Below are 20,537 nucleotides of genomic sequence, written 5' to 3'. Positions count from 1 at the left end.
CATTGTGGGCCGAAGGGCCTGTACTGTGCTGTATTATTCTATGTTCTATGTTAAAAGGTCCCTGCTGTCAAAAATGTTTATTACACAAATGAAGTAAAAGACCTTAGCAATACTCAAATAATAAAACTATCAACCATCCTGGAGCCCAAGGATGATTAAACAGAATTATCATGAGCGTGATCTATATTGGTGTTAAAACTGAGTCTGTGGACTTCTGGAGCTAATTGATTTTGAGTGATTTTATGTTTCATTAGTTGCTACACTGGTAGAATATTGGGCATTGTAAATATTCTTAGGACAGTCAAAGTATTTTTGTATGGAGTCAATAACTGACATTTTCCTGAGTGGGAAATAGTTATATTTATTTTTAAAAATCATATAAAATATTATATTTCTTAAATATTATATAAAATAGCTGATGACACTGGAAGTGTTGAAGATTGGTGAATTCAGTTAGTCAGTCTTTAGATCCTGAAAGCAGAGCTTAGTGATATGTATGCTACTGGGAATGGCATTCTAAAATATTTAAAAAGCATTAAATGAAACAATTAAATATAAATTACTAATATTTTATCAAAAAATAAAGCTAACTAAAACATATTAAAGTAAGTAATGATGTTAAAATAAATAATTAATTCATACTTTAGTACACCAGCCACACAGCAAACACCAACATTTGGTCAAATATTTAAATGCACATAAAAGAGCAATTTGTGTCTGCGTAAAATTAAGTTCATATTGACTCAAATAGTCATACACATGTAGTCGGAGTTTTTTATTCAACAAAAAACAAGGTGTACAAATATTCCTCATCAATACATTCAATCCCCTAAATGTTTACATGTGAATTACACTTTGACCTTTCTTTTCTCCTCTCTGCATTCCAAGTCGAGAGTGATAAATGACATTAAATCATTTCTACTGATTGTTTCCATCTTATCACTAATTACTTTTAGATGACCTGTTCTTATGCTCAGGAGCTATTATTTTACACTGATTTCAAACATCCTTCAGTCGTAAGCTTAGTCTGCAAAGGGTTAACCCCTGCAATAAAATCCTACTTATCCCACACTTTGGGCAATATTTGGAGATGCAGCAAGGATCGTTTGGAAAGTTATTTCTATGAAAATCTGTAAGAATTTGAAGCACTTGTAAGTGATTGAGATGACCAGTTTGTTCATGTAGATCTTTACAAGCAAAAGTACCTCTAGGTCAATTAAACCTTCTGACAAATTCCAGCTAATCTACAAATTCATCAATATTACATTTTATTTTCTCATTATATTAAAAATCCATAGAATTAACTCTCACAAAAATATCACAAGATCAAAAGAAAAGGCCGATTTTGCATGTGTAAAATATATTTTACTGTTTTATTCTAGAAGCCTTTGCAGTTTTTTTGAAGAGACATACCATGTTCGAGGACCTTTTCAAGTAATTTATGTACAAGCAAAGGAGGCAATTTAACATAGAGAGCTGGGAGTAGTTAAAAAGAGGGAACTCCATTTCCTGCCAACATTTTCTGCCTATTTACAATTTTATTGCTGTGAGTTATTGTGGAAGATAAGCCTATCTCTGGATTTCTTGCAGGAGTTTCATAAATAAATAATCCAGTATCAAGTTCCTTTGCATTAATGGAACCCTTATAAATTCGTAACCTTCTAAGATAGTAACATAGTGACTGGCTTGAGTGGTAAAATCAGAAGTAACTTTACCCAAGGTACAACACCAACCTCCAAGACTCAGGGTAACCACTCAGGGCAAGATGCAGTACCCTCACAATGCCCACCTCCTACAATCAAATGTTGCTACCATGCATCTTTTTCTATTGCCAGTGAATAGCCTCTAGACGAATTGTATACACAAGAGATTCTGCAGAAATTGGAGATCCAGAGGAACACAATGCTCCAAAATGCTGGAGGAACTCAGCAGGCCAGCAGTTTGGGTTTGATCCTCTAGATTACTTGACCTTTGTCTGTCTATCTACCTTCCAGTTGGTACTTCCCACTGGGAAGGGTTGAGGCATGCAAGAACAAAACTCTCTCTGCTCACCCAGTTCCTACGTGCTGTTGAAAATGGATCTGCAGGATGTTATACGTGAAACTGTATAATTTATCTCTCTAAATTTCTCTATAATTTGGCCCTATAAATTTAGATAGGTAGATGCATGAGAGGGGTACGGTCCATGTGCAAATTGATGGGACTAGGCAGAATAACAGTTCAGCTGGTTCAGCATGGACTAGATGGATTGAAGGGTGTTTCTGTTCTATATTATTCTATGACTATCCCAAATTTAAGAACATTGTCACATCAGTCCAGAATTTTGAATAGACAAGTCTAAAAGGCAAAAATAAATCTGCTTAAAAGAAAGCCCAAGAATTTTGAAGTATGGCAAAACTCTCTTCCAAAAACTGTGTTAGTTTTTAAGAACTATTTGTTTCCAAAGTTACTTGATAATTGTTTTTTTTTCTCCCAGAATGGAATGAGATAGACATCATTGTGGGTGTGAAATTCAACCAGAAATTTAATTGTTGCAATTCACCTTTCCACACCTGTGTTTTTCATATCTGTAACACACAGGACATTGAGCCAAACTATCTTTACCAAAGCCGTTGTTGATCATCCCTGAGACAGCTTGGTCTTCCCAACACAGCACTGGAATGAGACTCTTGTGTTATGTCTCATGAAGCTTTAGTCTTTCAGCTACCTACCTCCCTAAAGAGATTGAACAAATCCTTTATCCTCCTGCCTCTCTCCTGATAGCCTAGTCTCAAGCCCAACAGACTTCTACTCTTGTCACTTGTTTGATCTGCAACCACCAGACCAATCTTGCTCACTATCCCCACCTTGAAACCTCCACCCGGCCACATGACTCACTCAGCGACCTGCTGGCTACCGGCCTTTTCTGTTCCCCTTGCCCCAGTGCTCCTGAAGCCTGTAGAGCAGAGCAGAAAGCCGAAGGCCGAAACAGTCTTTGGAGAGCGGATATTTCAGCCACTGAGTGTGCTCTGCAGTTGAACTACATTTTCTAACCCACAGATTTGGAATTCTGAAACTGAAATTGATAAATAGACTACCAACTAAACATTTCCTATTGATGAAGACAGGGTGGGAAAAAAAAAGCGAGAAAAGGTATAAATATGTAAAAGCCAATTGAGAAAGTGCCTTCAATCACTGACAATGAGACAATTAAAAGAGTCCAAAATTCAACTCAGAGCAATCTATCGTACACTTAGATAATGAGCACTCAGTGATTGTAGACTGTGGAACATGCTTACTGTTATGATGTCCAGGATGTTGAATGTTCTGGAACGTACGAAGCTGCAGAGAGCAGTGGGCTCTGTCTAATTTGTCGCGGGTATGTCCCTCCCCACCACTGGCAATGGCAGGAGGTGCTGCCTCAAGAAGGAGACATGCAAAATGCAACACCACACTTTCATTGCGTTGCTACCATTGGGCAGGGGTTACAGAGGCCTGAAGTCACACACCACTAGGTTCAATAACGGCTACTTCCCTTTAACCATTTGGTTCTTGAACCAACTGGCATGACCCTAATCACTACAGATCAACAACACTATGACCACTTTGCACTAAAAGTGTGTTTTTCCTTGTGAAACATATTTAAATTATGTTTTTTTTCTCGTGAATGAAGCTTATATGTTGCCATTGGCTGTAATAAACCAAATGACCTGATATTTTACTGTAAATTCAATGCAAACATCTTCCTGAAAACTGTGATGTTGCTGTAAGCTTTTCATTTCATCTGTACATACACTCGACTTTTGACTTTCAATTTGCTAGGAGTTTTCAGACAAGACTGACAATGGGACTGTATCATGGAACATAGGAGGTGAAAAAGTCCTGCTGGAAAATGCAAGTTAATGCTCCATGTTAGTTGTTGCAACCTAACTGCAAATTTCAGGTGTAATTAGAGGAAATCTTGCATTATGTGTGTTTCTCCAAGATATCATTAAGCAGTGAGTAGTCTAACTAAACAAGGGCTGCTCAGGAAAGAGGGCTGGCACAAGTAAAGTCAGCTCTGACCCTTAACAATCTGCATTCTGGACCAGCATCAGTGAGAGCCTTCTCAGAATTGAGTCCTCTCCTGAGATGCTACCTGCTGGTCACAATCAAGTAGGTCAATTTCCAGTCCTCCGAGTGGTGAACTGCAACAGGGTCACGAAGCAACAGTTAAAGGATGTTCAGTCAAAATTTAATCCAAGTTTTGTTTAGGCCTGAGGATGCAGCCAACAGTCTGTAACTTTGCATCAGTTTCTATATGCAAGTCAATTTTTTTGGCCCCTGTCTCGAAAAGCAACAAAATTCATTCTGTTAAAATTTAGCTGGAAAGATGATTCAGAATTCTTAAGGAATGATCTCAGTAGATTGCTGTCAGTATAATTTGTGATTAATTATGTCTTAGTTCTGAGTGACATTCAGTGTTGTTTTCACTTTTCATGTTCAGAGAAAACCTTTTGGACAGCAACTAAATATTTTAAATATGTTTAACAATTCAATTAATTTCTTCCTTCATTCACCAATTCTCTATTCTTTCCCTTCTTGGGTGCTGAACAAGTTACAGACGAGTCGAGAATAACATCTATATTATCCAAAGTTATAGTTTGCTGATAAATCCTTAAGTACTAAAATATCTGATCCATTATTTAACATTGTGCTCAGGGCAATTATACTTACCTTATGAATCCAATCTGACTGATCTAATTATAGGAAAAATATGAAGCAGAAATGTTTCAGTGTAAAACAGTTGATGCTTCTTCCAAGGAGGTTGACGCATTTCAACACCTACTCAAGTGCAAATTGTAGAGGATCTGTGGAATGGGAATGACGCCCTGAAGCACTAACCTTTTCTCGTTCCACAGACGCTGACTGAGCTGCTGAGTGTTCTTAGTATTTTCTGGTTTTATATCATAGACATATCCTTTTTGATTACCACCCACCGCCTAACCCTGTTCATTCTCTCCTCCTCTGTCCCTGTGCCAGTTTTCAGTCCTATGGCTGGCAGCTATGACTCTCTCACATAGGATGTGAGAAGAATCCAATTCTTCACAAGCAGTGAGACATTCCTGAGGAGAGAAATAGAACAATGCAAAGGTGGCTGGCAAAATATTGAAAACAACCATTCCAAAAAAGATAAGTGTTTTCAGTTTGAACAAACTACATGCAAGAATAGTCAATAATCTGCACAGTTCTATGAAAATGCTGAGGGGATTGATAACAGTTTAAATGGAAGCATTTTATCCTACTTTGTTTGATTGATCACAGGATTATGATTTGGAAACTTTTTGAGAAGCTGTCTGTGCCAATTAAACTACAAGTACAGACAGAAACAACATTTCATGGGAGAGTAATGATGTTGGAAATGAACAGTCTATCTGTCTCATTCATCTCAGTGCAGATTCTTGGCTTTGTTGTGACTAAGTTTCAGACTAAGGAATTGAAAACAGCAAGACAATGGGCATTGGGTTGTTGTGAGATAAGAAACTCTGGAATATCTCCAGTGGCATCCAAGGCCTCAATATCAGGCAAAAGAGCAAGTCATTACTATGGTAAGAACCAAAGGTCTGGGTTAGAGTTGTAAAATACCTATGTGAGAAGACTAGGCCTTGAAAACAATGTCTGAAAACTTTCAGGGGCAATTAATTCCACACTCTTCTCTGTCTGATTGGCTCAGCTGAGGTTTGAGGAAGCCCAACTTCTGAAAGATTTGTGTAAAGACATATAAAAGAAGAAACATTGAATACTTTGTCAGCAATAATCCAGAAACAATTATGAAAGAAGCAGGAACCTGAATTCAGAACTCAAAGCAGACTATGACCCAGTGGAGTGAGTTTCACCAGTTCATCATTGTAATGTCATTGTAAGCTGTAAGGGTTAATCGAATGCCTGCATACCTTAAGTGATCTGGGTATTATTAAAGATTGAGTTACGGTATACCAAATTTTAGTTTGAATATCTAAACTGTCATCCACGTGATTGGCCCTCAGAAGAGGCAGAAGGAAAACAGGTATTTGATGAAACATTTCTAACTTTTGCTGAAGTCATGGACTTGAAATGTTAACTCTGTTTCTTTCTCCTACACTGCCTGTTACCTGCACTTTATGTTCAGCACTTTCAGTTTGTTTAAACCAGATGTTGAAGTAATGCACGTGATTGAGTTACAGTATACCAAATTTTAGTTTGAATATTTAAACTGTCATCATTGCTTCTCCATCCAATTAGAAACAATGAACTTAAGATCAATTTCTTGAAATACTGGAGACAGAAGCCAAGTTAACATTTGTTTACCATATTTGGGTTGAAACTATATTTAGGCAATTTAATCCTAATTTGAGTTCCAGAATAAATAATGGGCTCAGAGTGTTACTGAAGTACAATCTTAATAGCAGATGTAGATTGATTAATTTTGGCTAGGCTTCACTAGGAAGATTCTGTTTGGAAGAAAATTTAACTTTGGTTACTGGAGCTAAATGGTTCCAAGAGTAACAGCTGCTGCTAGTATTGGACATTCAATTCTAATTAAATCAATGTTAATGAATGTTAGAAAATCAGTGTAACCCACAGCCAATGCTTAGAGTTAGTAATGATTGAGTAAATTTCTTCTCCCCACCTTTTAATCAACTCAAAGAAGCAGCATGTTATGGCATTAGAATTTTGTCTGCATTTTATTCTACACATTGATGGTGTTCTGAATTTTGTAAGTTAGCAGTATGACTATTAAGTGTAGCCAATATAAACAGATCACAGAGGCATTTTAATTATATATTTGTATGTCATCTGCCAGTATACAGTCAGAATGTCTGCAAGCTCTAATTCAGATTTCATTGGCATCTGAGCATAATTAGTGTTCCATATAGGTATTCTTGAACCTCTATGAAGTGAATAGCAGAGCTTCTTAATTTACAGTGGAGCAAAATATAGTGGAGATGTAGTTCCTCAGGCCATCTCCCAGTCTGCTGTCATAACATCAGCAGTTCTGTTTATGTACACAGTGTTCCCAGCAAACTTCCAATACCACACAATTACACAGCAAGAAAATCCTTGTAGAAATTCATCACAAGCTAGTGTCAGATCATTTTGCAGAATCAATGCAAATAGAACCATTTTGAATTTACCAGCCATATGCAGTGACTTTCATATTGGCTTGTATTAACATTAAGAATCTCATGCTTATATGCTTATATACCCAAGGCTGATTTCAGACTAATTTCGCTGCAGATCAATTTCTTAAGCATCGAATGTTGATCTTGTATTCTTTGAGACATCATTTAAAACATAAAAACTACCTGGAACAGTTAATGCAACTAACTGGGGTTGAGACAATTATCATAAGCTAATGGACATTGTCATGAATTCTTACCTGAACCGAGAATTATGATTACCACCTAATATTAATTCTTGTAATCTAGTACTTATTTTCATTGAGTAATATTTTAATTTCATGAAATAGTTATTACCTACTCTTAGCTCTGTTGCTTTCAACAGTAACTTACTTGCAACAGTTGCCCCTTTGGTATCCCAATCCATGCATTTAAATTGGAGCATTAACATATCTTGATTGCAAGCTGATGGGGAAATAATTTGTGGTTAATTATCAGGGTGTTCAATGGTCAATATATATTATATTTTCAAAACCTTATCTTAATGTATTTGTTGTTGGTGGGAATAAACTCGTTAATTCATTCAGATCCACAGCTTTGCCAGCGTAATCTTCGTGATGTCACAATCACATACTGTCATTCTTACTTAGTCAAAACTGTGAAGTTTCTGTGACAGCTACAGAGTCTGATTTATCGATATCAAATGCCCCATTGACATATGCTTCTTTTATCTTCAATTCTTCTTTCTCTGAGGCAGCTGACTCCAAAGCAAATGGATTCACTATGTCAATGCCACTTGACAGGTCTATCTGTTGCAATTCCTTTCTCGATAATTTCTCCACAATTCCAGCTCCAAAAGAATCTCCGAGTACATTCACCATTGTTCGAAATCGATCCCTGAGGATGTAAATGTTAAAATGATATGAATTAAAAACAGAGTATTACTGCAGTACGTAGGGAAGTAGACCCGTTTTCTGGCTATTTTGACTTAGCAAGATGTAGGCAAAGCAAGTACATGCAAGATTTTTGAAAAAAAGACTTTGCTACCATCAGGGAGGAGGTACAGGAGCCTGAAGGCACACACTCAATGTTTCAGGAATAGCTTTCTCCCCTCTGCCATCTGATTTCTGAATGTACATTGAACTCATGAACACTACTTCATTACTTTTTTTCTCTTGGTTTGAACTACTTATTTAGTTTAACTTTATATCGGCATCCGTTAGTCTCATGAGACCATGGATTTGCGCCTTGGAAAGTTTCCAGGGCACAGGCCTGGGCAAGGTTGTATGGAAGACCAGCAGGTGCCCATGCTGCAAGTCTCCCCTCTCCACGCCACCAATGTTGTCCAAGGGAAGGGCATTAGGACCCATACAGCTTGGCACCGGTGTCGTCGCAGAGCAATGTGTGGTTAAGTGCCTTGCTCAGGGATACACACGCTGCCTCAGCCAAGGCTTGAACTAGAGACCTTCAAATCACTAGACGAGCGCCTTAACCACTTGGCCACGTGCCAACACTGATTTATGTATATTACTTACTGTAATTTACAGATTTTATTACTACGTATTGCCACATAACAACAAATTTCATGGCATATGCTAGTGATACTAAACTTCATTCTATATAACTTCCTTGGTTTACATTTTCACCTTTCTCTCAGTTTCCAAAGCAGTATTTGGCATCCAATGATTGTTACAAATTTGAGTTCTCTGTACTATATACCCTCTGTACTTACTCTTCATCAATTTGGAATTACCAGTTACTTCTGTGAATGGACTTTATCGTCCAGCAATTCTGTAGTCACATGTTGACGGGACACAGTCTTATGACAATTTTATTGAAGCCTCAGGGGACCAATATACTGAAAGGAAAGTGAGATTGTAAATACCATCACACAGGCTTTACGCATTCTACACAAGGTGCTGTGTGCAATATAACAGGTAATCCTTGGTCTGGTGCAAGAACTCAAACAAATGTTATAATTAGCTCAATGTTGCACACAAAGCACAACTTTGTCTCTGTGATCTCCTAACATGGCTCTCCTCTTTGGGGTAGAATTTCCCTTGAGTGACATTGAATGGGGTGGAGACAGGGAAGTATGTTTCTAAGTTATTTCTGGCTTACATAAAGGTGATTAATATAATTAAGACAAAATGACTATTTTTATTATGAATACAATTTCATAATGAGATCCAGTAATTTTCTCTTTGGTCTGTGAAAATAATAAGGGCCATAAACTTTACTACTATTGCTGTCAAAAGATAATTTTGAGATGGCCAATTCAAAATAAATAAGCTCCGTACTTGTACTAATAAAATGTTCATGTTTTCAATCCATCTCAAAGATGGTTGTGAAAAACATCTTCATATTAGTTCACATCTGATTATGGCACTAAAAACTCAACTGGTAGAGGCATACCTTCTTGATTTGGTTGCATTGACTTAATTGGGAAAGAGGTGATGGAATTAGCCCAACGAGCTCTCAATCGTTAAAATATTTACTGGCTTATCAGAAGACTGGAGACCATTCAGCTCGTCAGATCTATGCTAACTCTTCAACTACTATGATTTTCTCCTCAGTAAATATGGAGGTAAACATTGATGATTGTTAAACATCTCTCCCATTTCCCGTGGTTTGAGATATATGGGATGGGGTCAGGTTACAGATCTCTCAGTGGGTGAGCATCTGGGGGACAGTGACCACCGCTCCCTGGCCTTTAACATTATCATGGAAAAGGATAGAAACAGAGAGGACAGGAAAATTTTTAATTAGGGAAGGGCAAATTATGAGGCTATAAGGCTAGAACTTGCAGGTGTGAATTGAGATGCTGATTTTGCAGGGAATTGTACTATGCACGTGTGGTCAATGTTTAGGGATCTCTTGCAGGATGTTAAGGATAAATTTGTCCTGGTGAGGAAGATAAAGAATGGTAGGGTGAAGGAACCATGGGTGACAAGTGGGTTGGAAAATCTAGTCAGGTGGAAGAAGGCAGCATACATGAGGTTTAGGAAGCAAGGATCAGATGGGTCTATTAAGGAATATAGGGAAACAAGAAAGGAGCTTAAGAAGGGGCTGAGAAGGGTAAGAAGGGGGCATGATAAGGCCTTGGCGAGTAGGGTAAAGGAAAACCCCAAGGTATTCTTCAATTATGTGAAGAACAAAAGGATAGCAGGAGTGAAGGTAGGACCGATTAGAGGTAAAGGTGGGAAGATGTGCTTGGAGGCTGTGGAAGTGAGCGAGGTCCTCAATGAATACTTCACTTTGGTATTCACCAATGAGAGGGAACTTGATAACGGTGAGGACAATATGAGTGAGGTTGATGTTCTGGAGCATGTTGGTATTAAGGGAGAGGACATGTTGGAGTTGTTAAAATACATTAGGACGGTTAAGTCCCCGGGGCCTGATGGAATATTCCCCAGGCTGCTCCATGAGGTGAAGGAAGAGTTTGCTGAGCCTTTGGCTAGGATCTTTATGTCCTTGTGGTCCACGGGAATGGTACCGGAGGATTAGAGGGAGGTGAATGTTGTCCCTTTGTTCAAAAAAGGTAGTAGAGATAGTCCAGGTAATTACAGACCAGCGAGCCTTACGTCTGTGGTGGGAAAGCTGTTGGAAAAGATTCCTTGAGATAGGATCTCTGGGCATTTAGAGAATCATGGTCTGATCAGGGACAGTCAACATGGCTTTGTGAAGGGCAGATCGTGTCTAACAAGCCTGATAGAGTTCTTTGAGGAGGTGACCAGGCATATAGATGAGGGTAATGCAGTGGATGTGATCTATATGGATTTTAGTAAGGCATTTGACAAGGTTCCACACGGTAGGCTTATTCAGAAAGTTAGAAGGCATGGGATCCAGGGAAGTTTGGCCAGGTGGATTCAGAATTGGCTTGCCTGCAGAAGGCAGAGGGTGGTGCTGGAGGGAGTACATTCAGATTGGATGATTGTGACTAGTGGTGTCCCACAAGGATCTGTTCTGGGACCTCTACCTTTCGTGATTTTTATTAACGACCTGGATGTGGAGGTAGAAGGGTGGGTTGGCAAGTTTGCAGACGACACAAAGGTTGGTGGTGTTGTAGATAGTGTAGAGGATTGTCAAAGATTGCAGAGAGACATTGATAGGATGCAGAAGTGGGCTGAGAAGTGGCAGATGGAGTTCAACCCGGAGAAGTGTGAGCTGGTACACTTTGGAAGGACAAACTCCAAGGCAGAGTACAAAGTAAATGGCAGGATACTTGGTAGTGTGGAGGAGCAGAGGGATCTGGGGATACATGTCCACAGATCTCTGAAAGTTGCCTCACAAGTGGATAGGGTAGTTAAGAAAGCTTATGGGGTGTTAGGTTTCATAAGTCGAGGGATAGAGTTTAAGAGTCGCGAGGTAATGATGCAGCTCTATAAAACTCTGGTTAGACGACACTTGGAGTAGTGTCCAGTTCTGGTAGCCTCACTATAGGAAGTATGTGGAAGTATTAGAAAGGGTACAGAGGAGATTTACCAGGATGCTGCCTGGTTTAGAAAGTATGCATTATGATCAGAGATTAAGGGAGCTAGGGCTTTACTCTTTGTGAGAGAAGGAGGATGAGAGGAGACATGATAAAGGTGTACAAGATATTAAGAGGAATAGTTAGAGCGGACAGCCAGCACCTTTTCCCCAGGGCACCACTGCTCAATACAAAAGGACATGGCTTTAGGGTAAGGGGTGGGAAGTTCAAGGGGAATATTAGAGGAAGACTACTAGACAGGTATATGGAGGAATTTAAGGTGGGGGGTTATATGGGAGGCAGGGTTTAAGGGTCGGCACAACATTGTGGGCCATAGGGCCTGTACTGTACTGTACCATACTATGTTCTATGTTCTAGATAGGCAGCCATGCTGAACTCTGTGGGGATCTACTCTCTCCTAAGCTATTTCTAAAGTAGCTATAGAACTTCTTGAGATTTTTTCTTAACTGTAACTGCCAGATCCATCTATTGTCCTCTTTACCCTCCTGATTTTCATCTAAAGGTTATTCTTAATCTTTTTGCTGTCATCAAGGGATTCCCTGGTGCCTGACCTCCTAACCCCAACATATGTTTCTTTCTTTATCTTAACCAGAGCTTCAATGTCTCTCATCAGCTGAGATTCCCTAAATTTGCCAAGTTTACCCTTCACCCTCACAGGAACATGCTGCTGCTGGATCCTTAATATCACACTCTTAAAAACCTCCCACATGCTGTTCATTTCCTTCCCTTTGAATAGGCATATCAAATCAACCTTTGCTAGATCCTGCCTAATTCCAATAATAGTTCTGCTCCTGTTTAGGACCCAATGCATGGACCTGTCCTGTCCTTTCCCATCATCTCAAAATGAATAGATCTATAGTTACTAGAGCCATGCGCTGAAAGAGAGTTACTGGGCTTTCCAGGTATAGACATTACCTGGAAGTGCTTTGTAAGTATATTTGAATCTCAAGGTAACTTATGGTAACATCTACATACTTTGATAATGAATTTACTTCGGACTTTGAATGCTGATTGGAGTATATATGTGTGTGACCTTGGGAAAGGCATTTCTGGCTGAAGAAGGCAGCAGTAGCATATCAGCAGAGGAAGTGGTTACCGAAGGATAGCAGCCATCTGATTCAGTTGACTTCTAGCTTAATGAGCTGTGCCTTTGCTGTTTTCTCACAAATCAAGAATATTTAACAAACAATCACATAGCACAGAGAGCTAAAGTGGAGATCAGAGCACAGTCTCAGGATGGAGATGAAAATGTCATTATCTGGGTTCATTGTTCACCTCCCTCAATGACAGTCAGCTAAGGAAGTGTGGTGCTGGATGCTGAAAGGGGAAAGCCTGCCAAGTATAATACTTCTGTCATGCTGCAGGGATCTAATGGGAGGTAGAATCATGACTAAATCCTTGCAGCCAGAAACACAAACCAATGTAGCAAAAAATTACCAAAGTCAGACAAGGACTATTGACTATTCCCTTTTATTTAGTGAGTACCCATTGGCACCATTTGGGTCTTTACACTGTTTCAAGCACCTGACATCATTATTTTGACTATAGGCTCCAAATAAGACAGATTCACTTAGAATCTTACAATAAGTGGATTCTCAACAGTATCCCCCAAGGATCTTTCCCTTCTCTTTAACAATGAACCATCGCCATAGCCCGTACTACACTACTCCTTCCTGCTACTTGCCCACATTCCACATTTCCAAGCCTTCATCATATTCTGATTGCCAGCAAAATACGTATAAATGTGTAATAACAGAACACCATAAGCAGTCCAGGAGTAACTCCCAGCACTTATGGGTACTAAGTACACAGTGCTTAAGACTACTAGCTCCTGGTAGGCTTAATAATTTTGCTATGGGAAGTGATTGGATTGGAGGTCACTAACATATAATGCAAACGATAACCTCAAAAGACCATAACACCATAAGACATAGGAGCATAATTAGCCCATTTGGCCCATCAAATCTGCTTCAACATTGCACCATGGCTGATTTATTATCCCTCTCAACTGCATTCTCCTGCCTTCTCCACATAACCATAGACACCCTTATTAATCACAAACCTATCTTCCTCTTTAAGTATACACAATGATTTGGCCTCTAGAGCTATTTGTGGCAATGAATTCTGCAGATTCACTACCCTCTGGTTAAAGAAATTCCTCCTCATCTTTGTTCTAAAGGGATGTCCTTCTATTCTGAGCCTATGCCCTCTGGTCCTAGACTCCCCAACTATAGGAAACAACCTCTCCACATTCACTCTGTCAATATTCGATGTTTCAGTAAGATCCCCCCCTCATTCTTCTAAACTCCATCAAGTACAGCCCAGAACCATTAAACACACCTCAGGTGTTAACTCTTTCATTCCTAGGATTATTCTTGTGAACTACCTTTGGACTCTCTCCAATGCCAGCACATCCTTTCTCAGATAAGGGACCCAAAACTGTTCACAATACTCCAAGTATGATCTGGCCAATGTTTTACAAAGCCTCAGCATTACATCCTTTTTTATATATATTCTAACTCTCTTGAAATGAATGCTAACATTACATTTGCCTTCCTTACTATTGACTCAGCCTGCAAGTTAATCTTTAGGAAATCCTGCATGAGGACTCCCAAGTCCCTTTACACCTCTGATTTCTGAACTTCCTCTTTGTTTAGAAAATATTCTCTGCCTTTATTTCTGCTACTAAAGTGCATGACCACATACTTCCCTGCACTGTATTCCATCAGCCACTCTTTACCCAATCCCCTAATCTGTCAAAGTCATTCTGCAGACTTCCTGCTTCCTCAACCTCACCTGACCCTCCACACAAACCTGGCCACAAACCTATCAATTCCGTCCTCAAAGTCACTGACATAGAACGTGAAAAGAGGCCTGTTGTGTATTTAATATTTCAATAATATTTGAGTAATATTGTAAAATATTGCTCGATTAAACATTCTTTGTTTAAATTATTCATTACAGGTTATATATAAAAGTATGCGAATGGCATACGTCATTACAACACCATGTCATATGTGTGCGCCTCACTAAAAGTAAGAACAAAGTAGACATGTTATTCTCAGCTTTGCATCATTCCTTCAATTAGTTCTATGTTTTGGAGTTACAAAACATAACAAAGCGGCCCCACACAGACCCCTGCTGAACATCACTAGTCACTGGAGGCTAACCAGAAAAGGCTTTCTGTATTCCAACTCTTTGCCTCCTGCCATTCAGCTACTTTTCTATCCATGCTGGTATACTTCAAACGCCATCTCATAGGCATTCTACAAATTCCTTCACCTGGGATCCAGCAGCAATCTGATTTTCTCAATCTATCTACATTTTGAAATACTTTATGACTATTGTAACATTGCCCTTTATACATGCTTTTTCTTTCTCCTATTGTAATTTATATCTCACATCCTGGTTACTGTTCAGAGGCCTGTATAACACCCATCGCCATCAGAGTCTTTTTACCCTTGCAGCTTCTTAACTCTACTCACAAGAATGCTACAGCTTCCAATCTACATCACCTCGTTCTAAAGATTTGATTTCATTTTTCACCAATAAAGCCACCTCAACCCCTTTGCCTACATCCCTGTCCTTGCAATGCAATGTGTACCTTGGATGTTAAGCTCCCAACTATGATCTTCTTTCAGCCACGACTCAGTCATGTCCACAACGTCATACCTGCCAATCTCTAACTATGCTACAAGGTCATCTACCTTATTCCATATACTGTGAGACTTCAGTATTGAGGTATGCTGCAATATCCCCTAGATCTGATTTGGCAGATTCTGGTTGTAGGTCACTGACATTTTCTTCCACTAATTCCAAGTCCAGCTCAGCTACAAACCTCTTCTCCACTGATGGCAGAACCCAGACCATAAGCTTTTGTAAATTGTGCAACTATTCTGCAACAGTCTCCAAATATGCCCACTGCCTCTCCTGACTTAGAACAATAGCATTCCTTTATGAACTTGATGGCACTCAATAACCAGTTAAATTGAGACACTGATCTTGCTACAACATACCTCTGGTGCTGTTTGAAAAATAGATAATCATTTACCAAGGGAATAGTTATTAAGCAGTTGACTAACTGGTAATCATTAACCAAAGAAGTAGTTAATGTTAGAATTGTTCCTGGCAGAGGCAAGCTTTGAAGGGTGAATGTATTCTAACAACTTCTTTCCTACTTACATTAATAATCTAGGACATGCAAGTTATTTACTGAGGAACAGAAAGTCCTTGCTAATGGCTGAGAGGATGTGGTGTGCAGGATCTGCAGCGCCACGTGGGCATCATTTAATGATCTGGGACCCTGGTGGATCCTTGTAGATATGCCTCAACTTGCTGCTGCCTTTCTGTGACATCGCAGGTGATGAATCCCAGCAGAGTGGGCCTGTTGCCAAAAGGATGCACTGGGCACAGGTTCAGAAATTTGGGCAAAAACATTTATAATCTGGAATTCAGAAATGATTGATCTTGCTTCCCCCAGGCATGGTGGAAGCACAATCACTCAATGCCTTGTAAAGGGAATTAGACACTTGAGAGAACAATATTGCAGAGAAGCTGTTAGGAATAGAACAGTCAGGATTGCCTGCTAGGAGTAGCTATGGAAACAATAGGCAGTATGCCCTGCTTCCATGCTTTAACAACGCCAGTAACAAAGATGCAAAAAATTACATGCATCCAGCTTGTCCTGTACAAATCCCAGCTCTCCTCCCAGAATTACAAATAAGCCATAATATTTTTCCCCTGAGAGGATATCTTTTTCACACAGACACTTACAGAAGCCAATCCACGGCAATGATCAGGGTGACATCATTAGCAGGTAATCCGACAGCAGTGAGAACGATCACCATGGTGACCATTCCAGCCTGAGGAACTCCAGCCGCTCCTATACTGGCTGCTGTTGCTGTAATGCTGGAAGTTAGCAGACACATGTGTAAAAGTACAGCGGAAAACCATTTCTAAAATCCTATCCAGGTTCAAACCTTCAAGGTAAGTAATTAATAGACTGATGAACTGTTGAGCCAAATAGACCAGAAAATTTCCAATTTCACTCAGGTGGGAAAAATATTGGTAGAATTCAGATATGTGGAGTACTGGTTTCCAGTATTTCCACTATGATGGGTAAAACATTAGATTAGTTTCGTTTTCATACAAAGAATGGCCACAATTTTTATCAGTATAGGATTGCACTCAAATATGAGTGACCTCCTTCATAAAATAAAGGGGGGGGGGTGAAGATCAGAAGGAAGAACAAACAAGTCTGTATTTTATATTTCTAGAGTTAAGTTGCCTGGATTAGTAAAATATTTTCATTGTGTAGCCCAATAAGTAAACTGTTCTGTTCAGTATATTCTATTTAAAAACAAGCAGCACGTGACACATGGAAGCATAGAAAATGGCAGTCTTGCACATAAGATCTGCATTATCATACTTTAACACGGCTCATAAGCTTTCTCTAATTTCTTGGTTTCCACCTGGGATCCTCAGCTCTACTACTTAACCCAGAATCTTCAGAAGGGAAGCTCAGATTCCAGCTTATTCCATCAGTAAATTATGGAATCTTGGATAACAGGAAGTCCGAGAATCATTGAATGTTTATGATCCTGATGGTGCTATTCATCTCACTGCGCCAGTGCTGGTCAAGTGACAGCTACTCAGCTCTGGGCTTTGGAAAGACTACTTTTGTCTAGTGAACCACTGTGTGCTAATCGCAGACTGAATTATTCTCTAATACGCAACGAGTGTGCGTCTGATCTGGTACAGACTTTGAGCTGTCTCCCAGTGTCACCTTCAAAAGTGTGCAATAGGAGTGCTGGTGCTTTGACTGAAGCATGAAATAAAAATCACACCTGATGGTCACAATCTGTCCTGCGTCCAGCGGGTAGTCATTCAATTGAGCAATAAATATGGCAGCAACTGCTTCATATAGAGCTGTCCCATCCATGTTGATGGTGGCTCCCACCGGCAACACAAATCTGGTGATTCTTTTGTCCACGTTATTCTTTTCCTCAGCACATCGGAAAGTCACTGGCAAAGTTGCTGAGCTGTGTGTAAGAATGAATACTATTGAGATAGTAAAAATCTCTTGTACATCTTCATATAACTTCTGCCCTACAATAAGTATATATTTTACAAGTTAAATTGATAAAATAAACGCAGTCTCTGTCAAAACATCTTCCTACCCATCTTTCTGGCAAGCTTGATATGACAAGCGGAAAGTGACAACATACCAACAAAAAGCATGAGGTACTAATCAGCTGCAACAAAAGACTGACTAGCAGCTTAGAAACTAACAACCAGACCTTGTTGTTCAGTAACATCAGTGCCATGGTAGCCTAGCAGTTAGTGCGACTCTAATACAGCTCGGGGTCAGAGTTCAGAGTTCAATTCCAGCATCATTTGTAAGGAGTCTGTATGCCCTCCACGTGCAATGTGTGGGTTGAAGCACAGATGCTCCAGTTTCCTCGCACAGTCCAAAGACTTACAGTGTAGGTTAATTGGTCATTGTAAATTGTCCCGTGATTAGGTTAGGGTTAAATTGGGCCTGTCGGGGGGTGCTAGGGCAGCTTGACTCAAAAGGCCGGAAGGGCCCACTACAAACTGTATCGCTATGATAAAAAAATACTACCACCCACATTCTGAGAGTCACCATTGATTTGAAATTTAGCTGGAGCAATCACATTAATACTGTAGCTACATTTTAGTGGTGGGTTTTCAGGTCGAAAGAGTAATCTGGCATTTAGCTGTTGCCAAGAAGGTTCCATGAGGCTTTGAACGAAATGTGTGGCCTAGAGGCGAGCTGTAAGCGCATGATTGACTCTGTTTCTTACTGATTAAAGTGCCAAGGAAGATTGAAATCATCGTGGTGAGGGGATGTTCTACACTGGCTATCAGCCTCTAGCATGCTGCTGTCGAAGGAGGGGGTGTCTGTCTCTCTGTCCCTCTCCCTCGCTGCTCCCGAAACAAAGTTTCTGCATGTGGTGGTCTCTGTCTCTCTCCCCCTTTCTGTCACTGCTCCCAAAGGAAGGTGTCTGCATGTGATGGCCTCTCTCTCTCTCCCTCTCCCTCTTCCTCTCACTCATTGCTCCCAAATGAAGATCCCTGCATTTGAAGAGTCTCTCTCGCCCTCGATGCTGTCGGAGGATGGTGCCGGAGCTCTGGGCCTTGGGCAAGGCCTAGTTGATGCAGTTTGTGGATTGGATCTATAGCTCACATATGATGTGTTCCTGGTCTCTGGTCACCCTTTTCTCATTGCTATTTTGGGGAATTTTGGTCGGGGCAGCCTGCAGATACGAACACTGAGCTGACCTGAATATGCCTGGACTTTTTCAATTTTGTGTTTTATATTCTGTATTCTTCACTCTTTTTTTTTGCTACTGTTTGCACGATTATTTTTTTGCATGTTGGGGGGATGGGGTTTGATGTTTTTCTTTGAACTGGTTCCATGGTTTTCTTTGTTTCATGGCAATCTGTGGGAAAGACAAATCTTAGGATTGTATACTGCATACATACTTTGATAATAAATGTATTTTTAATCTTTGAAATGATGTTCAGATCGTGGGAATTTGCCCAAGTTAATCCAAAGACTTTCCACTGACAACAAGATACACATGAACTCTTGACGTAGTGAATGACTGTTGATCCAGTGAATTTCAAAAAGCTTTGCATTATCAAGGATAAAGTAACCCAAATAATAGGCAATTTTTCACTGCCTTAAGAAATTATCCAGTAGCAGAGACATTTCATAGGCATTTAAGATCGCTGGCTTACAGAGCAGCACTTTTATGTATCTTTTAAAGTTGTGAGAGAAGCAAGTGCACATTCATTGTAACTTCACAAGTTCCACAGTATTGGATTATTATTGCAGTAGGATGGGAAGTGGATGGGGGAGGCGGGACATGATTTGTAAACCTGATGGGTTTCCAGTGGTTGCAGAGTAAAGCGCCTTTGAGATCCTTTATAGCAATTTACCAAGGCTTTTGCTAGAAATTACTTAGTACCTTAAGGGCAGGGGATGCTTATAGAAATCACACCTTCCAGGCTCAGACCAAGTCACACACAATTCTGATGTAGAAATACATTGATATTCATTCATTGCCAGTAGCTCCATGTCACCAGATCAGACACAGAGTTTTGAGGCTTAGGCACAGGACATAGGAGCAGAATTAAGCTGTTCAGGCTATTGAGTCTCCTCTGCCATTCAATCATGGCTGATTTATTATCCCTCTCAACCCTATTCCCCGGCCTTCTCCCCTTAACATTTGATGCTCTCACTAACCAAAAACCTAACAACCTCTGTTTTAAATATACCCACCTGATCTTGTCTCCAGGGATGTCTGTGGCAATGAATTCCACAGATTCACCACCACCTGGCTAAAGAAGATCCCCCTCATCTCTGTTCTAAAGGGACAGCCTTCTATTCTGAGCTGTGCCCTCTGGTGCTGGACTCCACCATGCTTTCCATGTCTGCTCTATCTAGGCCTCTCAATATTCAATAGGTTTCAGTAAGATCCCCCTCATTCTTCTAAACTCCATTGAGTGCCATCGAATGCTCCTTGTATGTTAACTCTTTTATTCCTGGGATTATGCTCACTATCCTCCTCTGGACCAACTCTAATGCCAGCACATCCTTCTTCAGTTAAGGGGCCCAAAATTTCTCGCAATACTCCATGCGCAGTCTGACCAGCGCTTTATAGAGCTTCAGCATTATATCCTTGCCTTTATATTCTAGTCTTGTCAAAATGGATGATAACATCGCCATTGACTCAACCTGCAAGATAACCTTTAGGGAATTCTGCAGGAAGGAGCCCAAGCAACACACATGGAATGCTGGAGGAACTCAGCAGACCAAGCAGCAGGTATGGAAAAGAGTACAGTCAATGCTTCAGGCCAAGAACCTTCAGCAGGAACCCCCCACCCCCTCTCCTTCA

The 20,537-nt window shown here is 40.1% G+C and overlaps 1 protein-coding gene across 2 annotated transcripts in view; it reads right to left on the bottom strand.

The window, feature by feature from the left end:
- Nucleotides 1-745: 745 nt before the first annotated feature.
- The window catches only part of slc1a1 (solute carrier family 1 member 1), a 95,799-nt gene continuing 76,007 nt past the window's right edge, over nucleotides 746-20,537 (bottom strand). For both annotated transcript variants that reach the window (XM_072281771.1, XM_072281772.1), the window contains 3 exons: nucleotides 17,457-17,651; nucleotides 16,384-16,518; nucleotides 746-8,015 (listed from right to left, as the gene is read on the bottom strand). In XM_072281771.1, coding sequence (XP_072137872.1) covers nucleotides 7,769-8,015; nucleotides 16,384-16,518; nucleotides 17,457-17,651 — 577 coding nt within the window. In that variant the 3' untranslated portion in view covers nucleotides 746-7,768. The remainder of the gene's footprint in view (nucleotides 8,016-16,383; nucleotides 16,519-17,456; nucleotides 17,652-20,537) is intronic.

This window comes from Mobula birostris, chromosome 17 (genome assembly GCF_030028105.1).
Source record: "Mobula birostris isolate sMobBir1 chromosome 17, sMobBir1.hap1, whole genome shotgun sequence".
NCBI classification, from domain to species: Eukaryota; Metazoa; Chordata; class Chondrichthyes; order Myliobatiformes; family Myliobatidae; genus Mobula; species Mobula birostris.
The sequence above is the reverse complement of the archived record's forward strand: the minus strand, read 5'-3'. Positions and strand labels throughout refer to the sequence as shown.